Raw genomic sequence first — 12,603 nt, 5'->3', positions numbered from 1 at the left:
CCTCCCATGTTGTTTGACTTACAACCCCCCCCCCTTCCCTCCTCCTCTCTCGGGAATGTCTGGAATGTTTTGGAGTTGAGAGGAATCTCTAAAGCTGCTCTCTGCATGTCCCAGAGTTTAAAACACCGAGTTCCCCGCCTCGCCACCTCAGTATGTTTAATATGCAGTTTTACTTTGTATTCACGAGTGTCTCCCCCTCCCCTCCTCCCTCCCCCGCCCCTCTTTCTATCCCTTTGTGGGTCTTTGTGTGTTGCCAATCTGGCGTGCCAGGTCTCTGAGTCAGGGCAGCGCCAACGCGGCCGTGCTCGACGTCACCCAGACGGGCGGGCACAAGAAGCGGGTGCGACGCAGCTCCTTCCTGAACGCCAAAAAGCTTTACGAGGACGCCCAGATGGCGAGGAAGGTCAAGCAGTACCTGTCCAACCTCAGCCTGGAAACCAACGAGGAGAGTCTGCAGACGCTGTCGATGCAGTGCGAGCCCTCCATCAGCACACGTGAGTTTGAGTTTTAACGCGCGGATGCGTCAAAAGATGGGAAGAGTTCTCGGGGAAACGAGCGTCCTGACGGAGGGGACTGAACCCCGTTCTGTCGCGTCTCCCGGCGCGGAGACGGCGTTTGACGTGGGAATATTTCTCGAGTTGTTTATCTCGTGTGTGCGCGCGTTTCTCCCGAGACGCGCAGACGTTCCCAGGACTCGCAGCCCCAGAGGCAGATGCTCAAGGACTCTTGTTGGCAAAAGAATGAAAATGACTGAGCTGCTCAGGGCCAGTTTTCCCGTTTGTAAATGCCGGAGCTCGCTTGCTGTTAATGCTCTGGGAGCGGCGGTTCGACGAAAATCACAACGCAACAGTCCCGACACCTGTTTCCCTTTTAAACTAGGCAGCAAATTTCCTTCCTTTCTGTTTTGTTTTTTTTTCGATACGTTTCTGAACTTGCTATTGAAAAAAATCTCACCAAGTCCTTCTCCACACCACTCAGTGCCCAAGAACGCCGGTGGGAAACGACCCGACACCTCTCCAGTGGTGTCCAGAGCTGCCAGCCAACAAAGGGGCCAGTTAGCCAAAGGAAACCAGGCCCTCCAGGTCCCTTCGGTGGCCCTCTACCCATCGCGAAAGAAAGTGCCAGTCAAGGATCTGCCGCCATTTGGTAAGACAAAGATTAAACACAACAGCAGGTACTTCAGATATGTTTTAACACTTGTCAGTTTCGTGGTATTTCAAAATGACAGGAAATAGGAACTTTTTAAAGGTAATTGTATGGGAAATCTTTTTAATAAAAAAGTATGCTGCATGTAACCATTCTTTGAGTATTTAAGGTAAAAACCCTGTAATTCAAAGCTACCGTTACCGTAATAGTAATAATAAAGTGCTTTACAGCAAGAAAATGACATGCGGTGTTTCACATATAAAGGAACATTTAGAAATATAGAAAGGAAACAAAATGCATAAGAACAAATCAAATGCATAAAATTAATCACAGCATAGAACAATTAAACAAAACACAGTTCAAACATAAAATAGAGTCCTATAAGTGGATATCTGCCTGCCGCCATTGGTTTTCTCTTCCTCATCCTGTTATTTGCAGACAATAGCCGAACTAGCTTCTCTGCTGCCACCTAGAGGTCGCCTAGCAACATATGCAAATACCCCTCCACCCCCTCCTAAAAAAATAAAATCCCAGACAATGCAGCTTAGCATCCCCATCTCCCTCGGGGGTGGTGGGTTGGGGGGTGAGGGTGGGGGGGGCGCGGCAGGCTGCGTTCCTCATGTTAATTTCTGTTCATCATCTTGCAAATGTTCACAGGCACCAGTTCCCCCCAGTCTCTGAAGAAGATCCTGTCTCTGTCGGAGGAGGGCAGCGACCGGCACCGGAGGCAGCCAGAGGACACCGTGTCCAACGCCTCCTCCCAGCTCTCCTCCCCTCCCACCTCCCCACAGAGCTCACCCAAGAAGGGTAAGCCAATAATCCCCCCTCCTCCCTTCCTCCATTCCTCCCTTCCTCTGACACCACTCTCCAGGCTCCTTCGCTCCGTCACGACGTGCCACACATGCCGCCTGGTGGCCGCCAACGCGTACTGCAATATGGTTCATATTATTGCAAAGAGAGTGTCTTATTGTTTTATTTTGTACTATTTATTTCCTCCCACATCGACTGCGTTTCGACGTAATTCCAAACCCGGTCATTTTACTGGACGTTTGGTGCCACTTTACCTCAATATGCGGTACGTTGCAGGAATATGTTTCTACAAAGAGCTTCTGTATTCTTACTACAACATCCGCTAATTATTAGTGGTTGAGTTCACAGAAAAAGGCAATAATTAACCCGAACTTGAAGTCACACTGCGGTCACCAATTTTCCCACCCAGTTCCAGTACATACAGTGTGACATGTTTGTACTATTCACGGCACCGAGGCTGAGAGGTGGCCTCAGAGCGAGGAACACACGTTCCCCTGGGAAGCCTCTTTCAGCTGCAGGTGAACCGATACCAGTCCGGTGGTGTTTGTTAGAAACAAAACGAAATGGATCACTTTAATGAGCTCATGTTCCCTGGAAAAAAAACTCCCCTCAAAAATGATAATATACAGTTTTAAAAATCTATAAATCCAAAATTGTCTACTTTACTACTGCATGGCTCTGTCTGAAACACACCAGACTCACCAATGTGGCCGCTGCAGTTCTGAATACGGAGCTACAGTTCATTATTTTATTTAATTTTTTTATGTAAGCTGCACATCTGAAGGCCCTCCCGTGGGTCGGTGCGTCGTCCTTTTTACTGTTATGTCACCCAGTAGTTTCTAATTCTGACATTTGCAATATTCCTACCCACCTCCTCTTGACTTCTTGCTTCCTTGAAAAATTGCGCTTAAATATTCTGGTTGATTTCTGCCGATCATAGCTGTGAATTATGACCACTATGCTGTGAAACTCGCAGTAGAATGCCTTAATGACAGAAGCTTATATCTAGAAAATGTACTTACATGTATCATCAGTCAGCAGCACAGATATCCCCATGCTTTCCCAGACTTTCTCATGCGATTCCCCACAAAATGATTCCACTCTCTTCATCATTGTGTTGAAATGCAGAAGGTTGCTGCCAACTGCTGCTTCAGCAAAAATTTGATGCGCCCGTCCACCGAAGAGCCGGTCGGTTGGCTGACTTGGAAAATGGCGCTTTACAAATATATTGGCAGTATTGAGCGGGGTGCCTTATTTTAGAACGAAAGAGACGAATGTGAATTAAGAGAGGATTTTTGATACAACCCACCGGGCACAGACACGTCCAAGAGACGTTAGTTTGACATCTTTGCCGACGTTCAAATGACGTCCAGTGAAAACGTAAGCGTCTATAAATGAAGAGTTAAATCACCCATAATCAGAGTTTCACGGTTTCCTACATAAACGTACCTTCCTCTCGCCTCCAGGTTACAACAGGATGGGAGACGCCTACTCGGACTCCGGCCACAGCGAGATCTCCTCTCGCTCCAGTCTCGTCAGTAACTCCTCCTTCGACATGGCCCAGGAGGAGAGGCGACTCCGTCACTCTGGGGGAGTCGGGGATTCTCACATCGGAGGTCCACGGCTGGAGCGAAGAGCCACCACCGACCCGGACCAGTACAGTCTGGGGTAGGACCACTCAGAAAGTCCCATAGACAATCTGCGTTGTTTCCGAGGTGAGGTGAAGTCATTCCTCTTGTTGTTTTTTTTCTTCTTTTAATCGTATCTCAGGTCGTATTCGTCGATGCAGGACTGTCGGGGCATTTACGCCGGCTGCCCTACGGTCCTCTCCTCGCCCAGTTCAGAGGAGCTGACTCAGGATCAGGGCGACCGGGTTTCCCTCGACGCCGCCGACAGCGGCCGCGGCTCCTGGACCTCCTGCTCCTCCGGTTCCCACGACAACATCCAGACCATGCAGCAGGGACGCAGCTGGGAGACGCTGGCCTTCGGCGGGGGCGGGGGCGGAGGCGGCATCGGAGGGCTCCCTCCGGGGGGGCCGGAGGCCTTGCTCGGGGGTCCCGCCGCGCTGTGGGCGGCGCAGGCCCGGGGGAGCTGGGCGTCCGCCAGCTCCTCCTCGTCCTCGGCGGCGTACTGGGGGGAGGACTCCGAGGGAGACACCGGCACCATCAAGAGGAGGGGGGGGAAGGACGTGAACGCCGACCCGGAAACAAGTAGCATCACATCCACCGGGTCGGAGGAGGCGAAGCATCTCGGCCGGCCGTCGCCGTCGCCCATCACTGCTGGGGGTAAAGGCCTCGTTCGTGAGTGATTGCTGTTCACCGTGATGTTGCTTCAATTGCAGTTGGTCAAGGTATATTTGTTTCGGCATAAAATATTTAAAAAACGTAAATAAAATATGCAGACGAAAACAAAGTGTTCATTCGTCAGGTATGATGCGGTGCGTTCAGGGAGCTGGCGGAAAAGTGGGAAAGTTCCGTTTTGATATCCTCCGACTTCCCAGTTGAAAGCGTGACAAACAACCTCGTCATCCTTCACGGGGTCGAAAGGGAGTCATTATTATTTGGTGCTCTACATTATCTACATGTTGTTATTACCAGATAACGTTTAAAACAGCCAGCAAACTAACGGCAACAACACTGTGGTCTTATTAGACCCAAGTTAACCGCGAAGTGACTTATTTTTGCGCTGAGCGAGTATAAATATATATATATATATATATATATATAACTTTCACCACAAACGTGGAGTGACGTCAGACCGACTTCTCGGATCTCTCAAAAACCTCAAACTTTCCAAGTGGGAAATTCCCCGTTCGACGGCCGTTCAGACGTCTCCCACTCGGAGGTCAGAACTTTCCCTCTTCCCAGTTGCTCATGAAGTTGCTAATTCCTTCATTAAGTTGCTAAGACACTTTGGTAATTGGTAATTCCCTTTTAATGTAACTCTTGTCAAGCAGGCAAATTTAAGCGTAGCTCCCAAAAAAAAAAATGTCGGAACTCCTCCTTTAAAAATGCAGCAACGTGGTACCGTTTAAGCAGTTTAAGGTATTGACCTTGTAATGATGCAACATCACAGATGTCATCTCTCCACTCTCTCGTTTCCTTTTATTGTTTTTCATTTGTTTTCTGTCTTTGAAAAATGCTCCAAAAAAACCTCCGACGTCTTCTCCATAAATTTGTCTTCACCGTTTTTTTTTGTTGTTTTTTTTTCCCCTCCTCTTTCGTTGTCCCCGCAGGTCGGAAAGAGGGCCGCTACCGCGAGCCCCCCCCGACCCCCCCCGGCTACACCGCCCTGACCATCTCCGACCTCGCCGAGGGGCAGCACCCGCCGCAGCCCGCCCCCGCCCCCGCGCCCGCCCACTCGGGCCGCCGGCCGCCGGACTACACCACGGCGCTGCAGCGCTCGCGCATGGTCACGCAGTCGCCCGACTCCCACCAGGCCCACCAGGGGGCCAAGCAGCGGGCGGGCGGCGTCCACCGCGGGCGCTCGCCGGCCGAGGACCACGAGCCCGAGGAGGAAGAGGAGGGTGAGTCCTTGTCTTCCAAACTTGTCCCTCTGAGGAAGCCAGTGGTGCAGCACACACCCGAGACTCCCCGACCGTGAGCGTGTGTGTGCAAGGGGGGTTAACAGGCAGGGCCCCTCCTCCCCCCCTCCCCCCCGAGGCAGGTAAAAAAAACTAATTTATCAGGTTGTGCCCCCCCCCTCCCCCACCCCCACGCCACCCCCACCCCCACTCACCCTACTCTTCCACTCCGGTGAACCTGCATGTGAACAGGGAAACACGCACCGCCCCCCCCCCCTCCCCCCTCTCTCCCACCAGCACCAGCGGGACCCGGGTCCCGCTCCAAATCACAAAACCACCAGCGGAGAAAGTATTTATGAACTGGGAATAGTTCATTTGGAGTGGGACCTTCACCTTTTAACCCGCAATGTGTCATCATGCATGAGTCATCCCGGTTGGATCAGACACTCACTCACTTCCTATCTGCCACCACACGCTCTCACTCGCTCAATCTCTCTCTCTCTCTCTCTCTCTCTCTCTCTCTCTCTCTCACTCACACACTGTGTCACACAGCATCCATCAAGCAGACACAGTGCCGGTAGCGACCTCCTCTCACCCATGCAATCAAAACTCGATGCCTGAAAAAAAAACATGCACCTCCATCCTTCCTGCACCACCAGCACGCACCCGACTCGCCTGCACCGACTCTGGATGAATCTTGTAGCGTTTTAGATGTCTGGTGTTTTCTGGGAAAAAAAAACTGAAACGTGGATTAATGTGAAGAAGTGTTGCGTAAGTAAGTAAAATAAGAGTGAAAGGAGAAGTTGTGCTGCGGTCCCAAAAAAAAAAAAAAAAAAAAAAGCACCACAGCTGGCCAACATGCTCATTTTCATCTGCTGTCCAGTCACAGACGTTACGCAGTAAAAAAAAATAATAATATAATAATAAGAATAAACTTTATTATCTATAGCACCAGAAATGCAGCTCAAAGAGAATTTTACACGCAGCGTTTCACCTAAAAACGGATATAAAGGAACATTTCATAATGTAGAAAAGAAATGAGATGCGTAAGAAACGGATAAAACCCATCAAATTAAACACAAATAGAGTTCAAATGTAAAATAGGCAATATTCATTTTAAAGGCGCGGTAGTTCAAGTGCAGGAAAGTGCTTCAAGTAAAAATAGTAAATACAAAAATGTATTTGTGGGAATATTTTAGGAGCATGCGGCACAATATTAATACAAATATTCCCTAACGTTTTCCAATACGTACCCCGTAACAATGTTTTTCCACCTACCAGCCTGCTACTGTTACAAATAACACTTGAAACTTGATCGAAGTGAATTGTCACAGTGAGAAATACGTCATCGTATCAATCTGTTTTGCACATTTGTAATAAAGCAGGTTCGGTTATTGTCAGATTATTAATAATGATCCGAAACGATATCGTAGCAAATATTAAAGTTGAGCCCTTCCTTAAGCGTAAATACGTCGAAAACGTTCCATTAAAGGAGCATAAAAGTGACTAAGTAACAGTTTAACAGTTAAACAGACGAAGTTTGAGATCAATCTGAAAAATGACGGCATGTTTTTGGTAGAAATTTTTTTTTAAAAATCTGCAATTTTATTAGTTTCATTCATTTAAATGATTTTTTTTATTTTTTTAAATCGCACTTCCTCCATTCTGACCGTCTTTGTCCTTTTTTCTGTCCACAGAGGACGAACAGGTGTCGGCGGTCTGAGGGGGGACGACGGCGGACGTCTTTTTTGTTGTTTTTTTGTTTGTTTTTTTTTGCAGTAACTTGAAGCGGCCCCCCTGGGTTTCGGGGCGGGGTGGGACTAAAAACGGAAAAAAAAAAAAAAAACTCCAGAGACAGACCAATAGACTCATCATCAGTTAACGTACGTGCCTGCCTCTTCCACTCGGCCGCCCCCCCTCCCCCACCAAACAATCGGTGGACCCCCCCCCCCCCCTCCCCTCCCCCTCTCTCTGCTCGTCTCCCTCCCCTGCCTTAAAGCATCATGGGGGGTTGAATGACCCTGCATGCAAAAAAAGAAAAGAAAAAAAAAAAAAATAGAAAGAAAAAATACTGTGAAGAAAGAGACGGAGAGAAAGGTCAAAGACGATGACGAATATGCCTGGCACTTTGGAAAAGAAAAGAGACTACAGAAACCGAACTGGCGCCGGGAATGGGAATCGACCTGGCCGCGCACACACACACACACACACACACACACACACACACACACACACACACACACACACACACAGAGAACCACATCGACGTCGCCGTTAGAGACGACGAGAGGACCGGCTCCTTTAAGACGGCGACGTCACCCCTAAAAGGAACCCCATCACCTCCACCTCCACCTCCACCTCCCCCGCCCACCTGTTAACACAACAGCATCATGACGTGTTGAGCTTCATCTGCACTTTCTCATTTTCTACTTTCTAAAAAAAGAAAACACACACACACACACACACACACACACACACACACACACACACACACACACACACACACACACACACACACACACACACAGAGAGAACAAATAAAAACAAAACAGACTCACAGTTGAAGACGGAGATGGAAAAAAAAAAAAAAAAAAACGGCGGTCGACTTGACTCTTTCATTTTCAACTTCCCACCAGATTTCTTTTCCTTTGTTTTTTTTATTATTTTTTTTTATTTGATTTTGTTTCTTTTTTCGCTTGATTGATTGCACTCGGAGGGGGGGGGGGGTCAACTCCCGTCGTTTCTCGGGACCGAAAAAAAAAAAAAAAAAACCACCCGCCATGTCGTCGACTGTTTTTATGAACTCTGAATCCAGTATTATCTCATGTTCACGTGGAAAAGTTATCACTCGTTGGTTGGAGGAAGAGGAGGAGGAGGAGGAAGAGGAGGAGGAGGAGGAGCTTAGTGGAGAGAACCAGCATGCACACAAACACGCAGAGAAACACAGTTTAATTCTTTCTTCTTTTTTTTTTTTTTTATAACTAGCACTTTCAGCACAATCCTAGATGTTACCGGATGGTTTTTTTGGGGGTTTTTTTTTTCGGGCCTTTGGATGTTCAGGGTCGGACCGAACCATATCGGACCGTCGCCGCCACCTCGAGTCTCTTCACCATCCGTTTCGAGCGTACCGTCGCGATGCCGATATCGGGGGGGGGGGGGGGGGGGCACAGAGGTCGATCGACCGCCCGCCCGCTCGAAAACCACGCGAGACTCCCGTCGCCGTCCACCTCCGCGGCGCGTCCGAGTGTACGTGCGCAGAAAAAAAAAAACATGCTGCCTCGCGCTCTGCTTTTATTTTGAAAGGACGGGATCGCAAGACCGGCGAAGGGGTCGGAAGAACGTCGGCAGGTTTCCCCAGAATCTGCCAAGCGTTTTGTGTAACCTCCATCCACCAACCTTTCTACTCCTTAATCTTGTACAGAGTCTTATAAAACACATACTTCCCCTTCAAAATAAAAGTTACACAAACTTCCCTTCAAAATAAAAGTACCCACTAATTCAGATTTGGCTATTTTTTTTTTTTTTTTCCCCCCTCCCACACACAACCTGAACATATACGCCACATCTCGTGAATGTCCAAAGCGCCTTATGATGCCATGATTGCATACGTTTCTCCGACATGGTTGTGTTCCCCGACGCGAATCACCTTGTTTCAAGAGCGCTCTTGAATCAAGCAATAGTGGAATGAAATGCCTTATTCAAGATACTTCCCCTGACTTTTTTTTTTTTTTTTTTTTTTTAAACATATTAAGACTCAGTACAAGATGAAGTCTTCTTTCTGTTTATTTTTTTTTTTATTTTTTTTTTTTTTTGGGGGGGGGGGGGCTTCAGACTCGTGAGACTGCGGCCGCCGTGTTTTGTTTTTTTCTCCCCCGTCTACGCGCGTCCCTCCCTCTGCTGTCGCGCTCCTCGATTCATCCTCAGAAACTCTTTATCGCCTGTTACAGACGTCAGCTCGGCGGATGCTGCGTGTATATCCGAAAAAAAAAAAAACGCCCGCATCTCGTTGTTTTTTTTATCCCCCCACCAAATCTCCCCCATCAACAGAAGTGACTGATTTTCTTTTTTTTTTTAATCTTTTGACTCCGGTGGGGAAGTTGACACATGAAGAACCTTCTTTTTTTTTTTTTTTTTTTTCCAAGGCTGCCAATCAGAACGATTTGAGAAAAAAAAAAAGCCAGTTGTGAAAAGTAACTTTGTTTTTGTTTTGTTTTCTTCTATCGCTGAGTCGCACTGATCACATTGATCAGTCTCGGAAACTACAGACTGAGGAAACAGCCGAATGAGTGCAGTGTTTTCCTCCGTGTTCTGTGACTACACACTAATAAAACTTTCTTGGGTTTCTTTTTTTTTTTGTTGCTGTTGTTGTTATTGTAATTTTTTTTTTTTTTTTTTTTTTTTTTAATGGCTGCAGATAGATTGTTAATAATTTGTTTGTAATACAGTGGTGAACATGCATCATTCACTTTCATTCAACTCTGAAGATAATGTGCATATTAGCGGGCCGAGTCCTCTTTCGAAAAACAAAAAGTTGCACAAAAATGTACAAGCGTAACGATAAGTGTAGTAGGTAGAACTGCTACTCCGTTTGATGTGTGATGTCAGTGAGAAATGTACATTTAGCTGGTGATGACCTTCTTTTTTCTTCATTCTTTCTTGTACTACTTTGACCTGTATGTCTTTTAAAAAGACAATCGGTGGAGTATGTATCAGTTGTTTTTGTATTTTTAATACAATAATTGTAAATATTGGTTATATTTTTGTTCAAATGTACTATGTTTATGCCTCAACATCCAGTTTATATGAAGCTGGGAATCAATAAATACTGCATAAAGAATCAACACCTAGGTTTAAATGCACTTATTCATTTTCGATGTTTTTCTTCTTTTTTTTTTTTTTTTTTTCAGTTCACTTATTTTCTTTTTCGGACGTTATTTTATTTTTTTTTTCTTCCCCTCGCCCCAGATACCGTCTAGTGTTTGCACAAGTCATGGGAGCAACTTGAAAAGTGTAACGCTCATACTTTTCTATCTGACCGCAGTGTGTCAGAATTAATAAAAAACAGAGATATTGAAGCCTCCACCTTGCTTTTGTTTACTTGTTTTGTATTGTCTTGTTATCTTGTGAGAGTAGCGCGAGCCCCAGCGCTCTTTTCTTTTCTTTCTTTTTTTTTTTTTTTTTTTACTGATTTATTTCATTTCTCATTTGTTTCTTACACTCACTGTTTAATTTTCTGGGAAAATTCCAACCCACGTCGCCGTAATAAGAGAAATGAAACGGTGTCAAACTCCAGCCGGCGTTTTGGAGACTGGTGCTGCTGTTGTTATTCCTCCCGCAAGTAAAAATATTTAATTCACAGCTTCTTCTTTTTTTTTTTTTTTTTTTTAAACCAGAACTGTTGGAGGTTTACTTTTATTCTTAATGATTCGGAGGAAGATTCATATTCTGGGTAACTGATGCTCGAAATGACAAGAATCACATGCGGTAACGTAATAAAATGTTCTTAAAGATCTTAAATGTCAATAAGACGTAGATGGTGGTGAGTTTTTCAAAGGGACCTGCAGTATGGTGGTTCATTTTAAGTTTAAAAATGACATGTGTGCTGTCAGACCACAAGAGGGCGCTGTCGCTTTAATAATTCATGTCCGGGCTCTACAATGTCAGAATCTAAAAGTGTCTCGTAATCATGGTTCGGAAGGTGACTTAAGAAAATGTAATAAGTTACACATTTACTTTTTCCAAATAGAAAATGTAGCAGAAATGTAACTATTTCAATTACTTTTTATCAAAGTAATGTCACTTATTACATTTGATTACTTTTCTAACAACTGTTTTAAACTTGGAAATAAAGCTGAAAAGTTCTTAAAAATATATATATATATATATATATATATATATGTGAACGTATTCAGCGTGTAAACCTCCCAACATAAGCCCACACTTATTACTGTCAAACTTGAACTAAAACTTCTTCAATATAACTTGAATTAAGATCGAAATGTTTGGATTTTAGTTGCAGAGCACAACACTGGCTCCTGGATGACGCTCTCGATTCTTGATTGACAGAAGATCAAAATTTGAGTGCAAACTGCCAAATGAATGGAGCCCGTCCAGATGTTAGGACAGAAGACATCCCTGTGAAAAGATGCAAAGCAATAGACTCCGTATCATATTCTACAATATAACATTTTTTAATGAAAACAATGTAGTCAGATGTCCCCTTTGTAATCACCAATATTTTAGATAGTAACTGTATTTCAATTACACATTTTCTAACTCTGTTACGTGTGACTGACTATCACGTATGTAAAAATGTGTTTAATTCACTGTAATTAATCGTGTTGGAAAAAAACAACAACTCACTACCGCTACGTCTTCGCTTCTGAGTTTTCAAATGTGTTTTATTGAGCCAGAGAACCACATACAAATAGAATAACGGCTTATTATCAGTTATATGTAAATAACAAACAAACAAACCAACAACGAGCCAAAAAGCAGAACTAAAACGTTGCGTTATTTATCTTCACAGGAGCAACAACAACAACAACAACAAAAAAATAGGTGCCACGATTCCTGCTTTTTATGTAGAAAAGAAGATAATGAGCTCATTGTGAAAGCCTTGTCTGGCCCTTTATCAGTGCTGTTAACGGCATCATTAGCAGGTGGCATCATGTCTTATAGCCTGTTGTGTTATCAGCGCGGGTTCAGATTGGGACGGGGGAGAGAGGGGGAGAGAGACGGGGAGGGGAGATGCCCTGTTGCTCGTGCAGTTTGACACTCCTGACTGTCGACACCGTATCGCAGCTCCACGTTGCCGAGCCCTCATGAATAAATGCAGGCGGGACGGTCCCGGGTTCCCGTTATCGCAGAGCCGAGGGCCCCAATTTGTCACACTCTCCAGAAAACCGATCCACCACACACACTCACACACACACACACACACACACACACACACACACTCACACACTCACAGACAGATAACACACACACACACACAAACTTTCACCCCAGTAAATAAAGGTACAAAAATAAATAAATATCTGTTTCACTGCTCCAGTTCTCAGTTTCTTCCAGGAGGAGTGAGATGCATCGTCTTTTTTTTTTTAATCGAAGCTGATGGAAAA

General features: G+C 45.5%; 1 protein-coding gene across 4 annotated transcripts in view; it reads left to right on the top strand.

Annotated features, from left to right (window-relative positions):
• The window catches only part of rapgef2b (Rap guanine nucleotide exchange factor 2b), a 106,860-nt gene extending 99,240 nt beyond the window's left edge, over positions 1 to 7,620 (top strand). For 2 of the 4 annotated variants that reach the window (XR_011311033.1, XR_011311032.1), the window contains exons 18-24: positions 271 to 494; positions 979 to 1,146; positions 1,804 to 1,953; positions 3,423 to 3,624; positions 3,727 to 4,256; positions 5,192 to 5,622; positions 7,177 to 7,620. Coding sequence is in view for 2 of the 4 variants with exons in the window: in XM_069701731.1 (XP_069557832.1) it covers positions 271 to 494; positions 979 to 1,146; positions 1,804 to 1,953; positions 3,423 to 3,624; positions 3,727 to 4,256; positions 5,192 to 5,482; positions 7,177 to 7,202 (1,591 nt within the window). In the remaining 2 variants the exon portion in view is untranslated. The remainder of the gene's footprint in view (positions 1 to 270; positions 495 to 978; positions 1,147 to 1,803; positions 1,954 to 3,422; positions 3,625 to 3,726; positions 4,257 to 5,191; positions 5,623 to 7,176) is intronic. The other 2 variants (XM_069701732.1, XM_069701731.1) reach the window with 2 other exon arrangements.
• Positions 7,621 to 12,603: the final 4,983 nt, after the last annotated feature.

The sequence above is a fragment of the Brachyistius frenatus genome, unplaced genomic scaffold (assembly GCF_029030835.1).
Source record: "Brachyistius frenatus isolate BFR_SWC_R1_liver_20210118 unplaced genomic scaffold, ASM2903083v1 Contig_38, whole genome shotgun sequence".
Classification (NCBI taxonomy): Eukaryota; Metazoa; Chordata; class Actinopteri; family Embiotocidae; genus Brachyistius; species Brachyistius frenatus.
The sequence above is the reverse complement of the archived record's forward strand: the minus strand, read 5'-3'. Positions and strand labels throughout refer to the sequence as shown.